The 9,040-nt window shown below is 45.1% G+C and overlaps 1 protein-coding gene across 1 annotated transcript; it reads left to right on the top strand.

The window, feature by feature from the left end:
• Window positions 1-1,640: 1,640 nt before the first annotated feature.
• On the top strand, window positions 1,641-8,642 carry ABCG2 (ATP-binding cassette, sub-family G (WHITE), member 2 (Junior blood group); the record flags this gene model as incomplete). Its single annotated transcript, XM_010140459.1, has 8 exons — window positions 1,641-1,813; window positions 3,097-3,156; window positions 3,619-3,733; window positions 4,893-5,045; window positions 5,441-5,598; window positions 6,375-6,526; window positions 6,994-7,098; window positions 8,330-8,642. Coding segments are annotated over exons 1-8 (1,229 nt in total), but the record flags the coding sequence as incomplete, so codon positions are not given.
• Between the last annotated feature and the right edge of the window lie 398 nt (window positions 8,643-9,040).

Raw genomic sequence — 9,040 nt, 5'->3', positions numbered from 1 at the left:
AGCGTTGTCTCTGCAGTGTTAGCCACAAGAGATCGGCTGTCTGCCAAGCAGCCTTAGCAAACCAGCAAGATAAGGACTTGGATTTTATGTGACCATATAACTGCATTAGATCAAACTTTTTTTTTTTTTTGGCAAGGCTCATTTTATTAACTGCTCTCAAATTCATTCCGTGTGTCTGAACCAGTCTCCTAATTTGCCTTCTTCCTTGCTGCGAGCAGTGTAACTATGCTGAGGTACAGGACTGATCGTACCCGAGCTTCTAGCGGCTCATCTCCCCTCTCAGGTCGCATGAACTAACATCTCTAACTAACGTTACTAACATTTCTCCTAGTGACAATTAAGGTAATTACACTCCAATGAGTCAACGTTATATGTAAAGAGAGGTCAGATCCTTCTTTCCACCTAAGCAAGGCTGTGCCGCTTTGGAAGCACAAAGGGGATAAAGGTCTGTATGTTCAAGGGACAGCTGGGTTTCCCCACCGGTGGAGGTGGATGGCTCACAGGCAGGAGCCTGGCTGACAAGGGAGGTGAGATAATTTTAATTATTCCACAACTATCTTCTATTTTTTTCATGGAAAGCAAATCCAAGGAAGAGAATTGCTGCAGCAGTTCTGACACCTGACAGGGGTGTCAGTTTCTTTGTTCCTATTCCCTGGCAAAATTATTTTGATTAAAAATATAAACCAACAATTTTTAGATCTTTTTTTTACCGTTTTGCAGAGATAGGAGGAGTATTAAAGGAGTATCTAATGGGCAAACTCTAAGCCCATTCCAAACTAGAAGTCTGATGAAGTGGATGGGCAGAAGGCCAGATCCTTTTGGACCTCGATAATTTTGAGCTGATTTTTTGGTAAGTCATCTGCTGTACCCCGTGGTTTCCAACAAGCGTGGTCTACCAGGAGCATCCCTCCAGAAAGAGCGTAACATGATGTTAATGCCTGCTGTGAGAGATACCTACCTCCTCATACCAGGAGAACAGATGCAGTTGGTGCCTGTGGCCAAGTGCTGCTGCAGAGGACTGCCATGGGGGCCTCTGCGAGAAAGGAGCAGGGTTGCACCGTGCCAGACACAGCCACCTCCAGCCATTGCCAGTGGACCTGCTGCTGGCCAAAGCAGAGCGTGTCAGCGGTTCTGGAAGAGGACCTCTGAAAACGTATTTAAGAAATTGTAAAGGATGGTGGGCAGCAGCTATGAGAGAGGAGTGAGAAAATGTGGGAGGAACTGCCCTGCAGACAGCCAGTAAAGAAGGAGAAGGAGGTGCTCCAGGAACTGGAGCGGAGATTCACCAGACAGGGCAGCTGGATGGGCAGCCAGCCGAGGTCACCCCACCACAACGGACCAGCAAGGGAGGGGGACTCTGCCATCTCCCTAACGCTGCTTGTGGTGCGAAGCAATACGGCAGGCTCAGCTCCCCGTCAGCTCTGCGTCATCTCAAGGTGTGAGCCCACAGACCCAAACTTCTTATTCAAAAGAGAGAGCCCTAATGGATATCTGCAAGGCCCAGAGCAGCTCCAGTGCTGAACACCGACCCCAGCAGACCCATCTTTCCTCAGCAAATCTTCCTCCTTCCCGTTTGTTTGTTTGTTTGTTTTGTTTCTAGAGGAAAAATGGCAGAAGGCCAGCCCCACCTAAGTATTCCGATGTCAGACACAAATACAGAGGGCACCCCCGGCAGAAAGCAGTCCTCTCCAGACTTAGCAGGCAGAGGAGGAAGCACACTAACTTTCCACAACATCTGCTACCACGTGAAGATGAAGACGGGGTTCCTGTGTGCTCGAAAAACGTATGATAAAGAAGTTCTGAGGGATGTCAAGTACGTATTTAAACACCTCTTTAGAGAATGTGCATGTTTTAATTCTGCCTGGACGGTTGAGTCCGCTCATGTCAATGAGCCACTAGGCACAACATACAGAATTTAATCAAGATTTAGAAAAAAAAAATGTGTATGTATGGTTGCTTTGTGTTTAGAAAAAAATATATGTGTGCATGGTTGCTTTGTGTTTGCAAAAGTGTTCTTAATCTTCCCGCTACGCCCTAGCGGTCCTCAGTCGTTAGACCCGAGCCTGTACAACAGGGAGCTCATACTGCTGGGCGCCATCTCCCCTGGGCCCAGGGAGGGACAGAGCACGCAAGCCAGCTGCGGTCTGCCAAGCCAGCAAGTCTGCCGCTGTGCCGGGGTGTTTACCTGAGATGCCAACAGCTTGTCCTTGATGCTTGCGTCCCCTCCCCTAAGGTAGCCTTTGGGAAGGTTTATTTTGGGATTTTTAACTTAAAATGTTTAATTCAGTAATATAGATGAGGGTTAGGTTAACCATAAAGCGATGCCGAGTTTTCTCTTTTGGGGTTTGTTTTTTTTCCACATCAGGCACTACCGCAGTAAAGGAGTCATGGCGTTACGGCCTTTGTTCGATAACCTTTTCGCAAAGCCTGCCCATTCACGGTTCAGTAGCTGAGCTAAGTGGCAAGTACTCATACAACACTCCGAGACACCCGTGGCTTTCAGCTCTGTAACTCCAATTTCTAGCATAAATATTCACCCTTTTATGTAGCTCTGTCTGTCCTGCCCTTTGCCCGTGCAATTTCCACACCTCCTAAACATGGGCTCTTACAATACTTCCTACTCTCCCCGAGAGCCCTTTGTATGGTAACGCAATCGACTGACATTGGTCATCTGCAACAACATGAGCAGAAGGCCCCTCTTGTGGCTTAGTGCAAACGACCGATGCTCAACGCACATTACGCTTTCCCCTTTTAGAAAACGCAACATCTGGTTTTGATTTATTACATATTGGGGGTTTGTGTTAAAATCACATATAACAGTATAATGTGTGCGTAATGTGTATGCTTCTTAATCATACATTAACCATACATTTCTGCAATGAGAAATTGAAGGAAACAAATACGCATCAGGAAGAGCAAAGCCAACCAAGCCTCCTAGGCTACGTGTCATTAGGCCCTAAGAACAGATGTGCTGGACCAGACAACAGCCAAGTACTCGGACTGATGGCAACAACCAGTACTGGAGTGCAGTTCAAGATAAACCTGGTATCATAACAAAACCTGTTTTATCATAACAAAATCTGTTTTGTCTTACAGTGGCATCATGAGACCAGGGCTAAATGCAATTTTGGGACCTACTGGCAGTGGTAAATCTTCGTAAGTGCCCTCTTTGGCCTCTGCAGAGATTACACAACGGAGAAAATGAACCTGCGCATATTTAGTAGTAATGGACAATACTTGCAGGGAAAGATTTTGTTTTCATTTGTTTTCATGTCTGTGCAAATCTCACTGGCTTATGAGAAATACCTGGATTCAAAAAAGACAATCAGCTCACATGAAAAAGACATAATTCACTTCAACGCCTTCCTGATCCATGATCTTTATGCATCGTTCTAGGTTAAGCTCATACACAAACGCGCTATAAAATCGAACAGACCTCATTTCCTTAGAAATCAGGACAAAAGGAACTCAGCCCTTGAAGTTTCTGGGGGTTTTCTATATAGCAAATGTTTAACATGGGATGCTTTTATGCAGCTGTTTGTTCCACGAGCTAGGTTTGTGGTTCGGAGAGCTCACCTCCTGCACACTCATCTGACAAGTAACCAACTTTTCTCCTAGTCTACTTGATGTTTTGGCCGCAAGGAAGGATCCCCATGGGCTTTCAGGTGACATTTTGATCAATGGAGCTCCCCAGCCTGCCAACTTTAAATGTACCTCTGGATATGTAGTACAGGTCAGTAATTTTTATCACTCTATGGATTTTTCGTTCCCTACTGACTGCAGCTGTAAGAATTCGCTGCGGTGTTGCAAGTACTATGCCTCGATCCAAGAATCGGGGCTGCTGCAGTAGCATCTCTCCTTATGTCTGGTCTTGCTGGGAAAGAGACTCTGCTTTGTATCTGAGTCTCTTTCCTTAATGCTCCACAGTCAACAGGAGCAGACACTTTGAATCCCTCCCTGTTCTCCATTTGGAGGAACAGCCAGAGGCTACCAACACGTGTGGTATTTTGCAAGTGTGATGCTTTCTGGTAATATTCAGCTTGTACCTCCGCTTGCCCAGGGATAATGCACAATGTCCCGTTCTGAGAAAACCTTCGTCCTGCCAGGGTGGCCTGGGGAGAAAGACATGCGAAGGGCAAAAGAAGGAAAACTGCATCCCTCTTTTCATTGCTTTCCCCTCCCCACTACCCGAGCTTAGCAGCGTGACTGTAGTTTATCAAGACCTGAAGAGGCGCATCTATGAAAACGCCTTATAAAAGTCCAGTCAGCACGTTACAGAAAGGTAGTCTCTCAAAACACAGGTAACTCTCTGAACTTCCTACATCTGACATTCCTTTTGCATGAGACAAGCAGCTAATATCCAGAAAAACCACCCTCCTTTCTCCTTTGCTGCCACAAGCTCAGAAAAATCTTCCCCTTAATCCCCCGGGGCCCAGCCTCTCCTTTCCTTCCTTCTCTTCTCCCTGCTCTTACCTGTGGTGGGCTGAGGCTGCATTAACGAACACACCGTGATAGTGACCGGAGCGGTGGATGCTCCTTAGTCCCTTTAGCCCCTCAGCATTTCACTCAACACCTCCAAAAACCTCAATAAGGTAAGAATACATGCGGGATCTTTTTCTTGCTGTTTATGCATTTTAATGTCATGCATGATGAAGGATGTTCCCATATTTATGTTGCTTTATGAATAAAGGCAAATATAATTTCATGTGTGAAATCAACTGTCTGCTGTGACACACCGCTGAAGACGCACCTTCCCGCATGTTCTGGCAGTTGCTACTGTCCCTCTGCATGCAAGGACAACATAAAACTCACTTAGATGCAGTTCGGAGGAAAAAATAGAAATTGCTAAGTTACCACCAAGTATCTACATTTTTTGGTTGTTGTTATTGAAGGATGATGTGGTGATGGGAACCCTGACTGTAAGAGAAAATTTGAAGTTCTCAGCAGCACTCCGTTTGCCAAAGTCAGTGAAGGAGTGGGAAAAAAATGAACGAGTGGATCGGATCATCAAGGAACTTGGTTTGAGCAAAGTGGCAGATACCAAGGTAAGGTGTGCAATTATGGGGCTTAAATCATGAACAAATATTAAGTGATTTATTTCATCAAGCAAATTGCTCAACACGGCAGATAAAAAACGTAAAATGAAACAGACTACTTCAGTAACACAATAATTAATAAAATTTGTGTATGGTGATCTGTTCAGACGCTGTGCGCTGATACCGCCATGTGCTATACATCAGGGAAGGGGAAAGGTAGTCTGTGGTTGGAGAAAAAGAGACGTTAAGAAATGGCCTATGTGGGAGGTAACACCTCCGCCTGTATCTGAGAGCAGGGTCAACATTTCTTACAACTCTTCCCAACGCTGCGGTGTCAGTAGGGTGCTGGTCACTCAAGTATTTGTTATCAGGCTAAATGAGACGCGTTTCTTGGTTTGTGGCAGGTTGGCACCCAGTTCACTCGTGGGGTGTCTGGAGGAGAGCGGAAAAGGACCAATATTGGGATGGAGCTCATCATGGATCCGGCCATCTTGTTTTTGGATGAGCCAACTACCGGCCTTGATGCCAGCACTGCTAACGCTGTCCTGCTGCTACTGAAAAGGTGATGGCATTGCAAACCGTTTCACTGCTCCACCCTGCTACGCTTCAGTTGTATTTGACTTAAATTACAGTCAGAATGAGCAAACAGGGAAATCAGACGTGTAATTGTTTACCAGTGAGCCAAGGCTGCAAAGGGAGTAGGAAAAAGGCTGTGTGAATTCTCTCACTCCAGAGCAGCTGCTCACGAAAAAAACCACAAAACAGTAATAAACAAAGCACCTTGCACACGCAAAGAGCGTGCATGCTGGGACTGATAGCTGCCACCAGCAGCTTCATTTACTGTCATGTCTGCTGGGCCGGAAAAGTGACTAAACTGCTTGTTGTACGCTCTGGTAAGGTGATCAGTTCTAGTATGGATGGGAGGTAGAACACAGCTAGCTGCTCCCCCATCACAAAATCTCAGGCCTATATTTGGGAAACCAAGCACAACACTCTATTTACAAAACTTGCATCGTTCTGTGTTTACTAGAAGCAAAGAGCACTCAAACGTCTCTCCTCCGGAGCTTTCTCTTTGCATCAAAATCTTCCCAGGACCTTCCCTTCCAACGACATTCCCAGTGAAGGGGAACTTTGTTTTCTCACACAGACACTATAAATATGACCCAAATATTTTCTTTTCTTTCCTTTTTTTTTTTTTTCTTTTTTGCCTTCCCCATCCCCTGGCTGGCACGCAAAGTTAACCGAACTTAACTAAGGCTTAACTGAACTTGCATATTCTCTTATTGAAACGCAGAGTCGACTTGCAAAGCTAACATCTCTACCATTCTCTATATTCAGGATGGCAAAACAAGGAAGGACAATCATCTTCTCCATCCACCAGCCTCGGTACTCCATATTCCGCCTGTTTGACAACCTGACACTGATGGCCGAGGGGAGAGTGCTGTACCATGGACCTGCTCAGCAAGCCATGGGGTACTTCCAGTCTATTGGTGAGCACAACCCCCAGCAGGGCCAGCTGCAGCTACATCTTTAGTTTGCACTAACTTGAGTAAAATGCCGGTAGCGCTTGATCAGAAACGGGCATAGTGTGCCTTAGCCAGCCTGGATTTTAACAGGCTACCATTTCTCTTGGTATCCCACCTCTTGACCCACACGTGGGTTCGAATGATAGGGCTGACCTCCAATAATCTGTTCCCGGGCGCATCTTAATTAGCAAATCTCAGGCTGGGTTTGAGAAGGGCACGTTGCTAAGTGTCTTGTCACCCTGCTTGCACCGCTAGAGATGTCTGTCAGCGCCGATCATCTCCTGGGTAAGCACAGACCTTTTGCAGCCTGCAGAGCTAATGGTGCAGGCTGCCCAACGGGCACAGCGACGTGGCTGGGGTCCTGACAACCACGCACAGCCTCCTGCCCGGCACACAACCATCGCTTAGGGCTTGTAATGCTGTCCCCGCAGGCTACGAGTGTGAGCCGTACAACAACCCTGCTGACTTTTTCCTGGACATTATTAATGGAGACTCGACTGCTGTGGCAATGAACAAGACAGAGGAAACTAACGCAGGTAGGAAACCCTGAGCTGAGTGAAATTCTTGTAAAATGTATTTTACCAGCACAACACAGAAAAGTCACTTGCAGGAGTCAAACAACCAATAATCGTGTTGAACATGTGTACAGTTATTCGTATGCATGAGAGTATTATTTACTGCTGATCCATATTGTTTTAAAGAAAAAACCCAACACCTCCCATTCCTAAATCCTAATTTAATAACGATCATTAGTAATGATCTTTGTAAACTGACCTGTGTACTTTTGTGTCACACTCAAGACGTAGGAGGTGAAAGAATATTTTCCTGTGTTGAAGTTATAATGTCTGGGAATATAAGCAACTGTTTTGTAAACTCTCAACACAGAGAAAGAACTTTTTTCTTCTTTGAGGCAACCCAACCGCTGTCCTGCAGAAGCAGAGATGATAATCCAGGACAATTGTTCCAGCTAGGGACATAATTCATGTATTTTATTTTTTACCTAATGGAATGGTTTTTATCTGTTATGAAATTACTGGTTTCTTTCTCCCGAGTAGGGCGGGAAGAGGGGATAGTGATACAGGACAAGTTGTGCTAAGGCAGAATTTATCCCCAGTCTAACAAATCAAATCTTACCTACATTCAGTAGCACACCTTCTCATCCCATTTGTTGCTGCTCATTAATAACACACTGCAAGGGGAAATTAAATAACGACTGTGCTATACACCCCAAGACACAGTTTCACTGTATCTTTACCAAAGAAGAAACCAGCATTTTACAAAAATGCTGTGTTCAGGGCCTGACTAATATTACAGCCGGCAACACACATCGTATTTGTCATTGGAAAAGCACACACGGGACTACAGTCGAGGGAAAAAAGGAGCTGAAATTTCTTTATGACAGTCTCAAATGTTTAACTGAAATAGACACGTGCAGCATTACCTGTATCTAACAGTCTGGGGAGTCTAGGATTATCCCATCAGATTTGCGAAACAGATCGCTTACAGAAACCTGGGGGCAGGAATAAATTTTTTATTAAAAGTCAGACTGCTGCCAGTTTGAGACTTCATTGGCAGACAAGGGTTGCACAGACAAACACAGAGGTCTTATTTATACGGACTCTTGAAGTGCATGGTATGAGATCAAGTGCAATGAATCACTGGAACTACATGTTCATACTAATTCTTCTGGTTCGTTAGCGACTCTCCCACCCCAACAATATTCCCATCCCCTATAGAGATGTTCATAATTCTTCTTCATCTTTTCAGTAGAAAGCATTGAAGAACACACGGAATATGATAAGACCCTGTCTGAGAAGTTAGCGGAAAAATACTGTAACTCTTCGTACTACCTTGAAACAAAAGCAGAATTGGAGAGAATATCCTCGGGAAATAAAAAGAAAACAAAAGCAGTTTTCCGACAAATCACATATGCCAACTCCTTCTTTCACCAGCTGAAATGGGTGTCCAAGCGCACATTTAAAAATATGATAGGAAACCCACAAGCTTCCATAGCTCAGGTAACGCTATTTGTATCTGTCCTTTTGGGGTATACAGTGAATTTATTCCACTCCTGTATTAGGTAAGTCACTGGGACGGTTTTGCCCCTCAGTATTTTCGCTGTGTAGGAGTCTGAAAAAAGCTCTGGAAAATCTCATTCACTAGAAGGTGTCTTGAACACTCCCAAAGGAGCAGCACGAGGGACTGTTCAGTAATTCATTTTGGACTGCTGAAAGACTTTGGGAGGCAAGATCTTTGCCAGCAGGGTATTCTGCTGTTCCTGGCCAGGAGCAGATTATCCCCCAGGTGGTTTCACACATTTGCTCAAGAACATTCTTCAGTCTCGACTCTAATTGTCCAGCTTGGCACTGTGGAGTTAGAGCTCAAATCTTCTTCCTCACCAGGGAAAGTTAGCAGACTACACCTGCGTACTTCATTAAACTTCAGCACACAATCACAGAATCACAGAATCACAGAATC

This window comes from Buceros rhinoceros, unplaced genomic scaffold (genome assembly GCF_000710305.1).
Source record: "Buceros rhinoceros silvestris isolate BGI_N320 unplaced genomic scaffold, ASM71030v1 scaffold44727, whole genome shotgun sequence".
Classification (NCBI taxonomy): domain Eukaryota; kingdom Metazoa; phylum Chordata; class Aves; order Bucerotiformes; family Bucerotidae; genus Buceros; species Buceros rhinoceros.
Note: the sequence above shows the minus strand (reverse complement) of the source record. Positions and strands in the feature narration are given on the sequence as shown.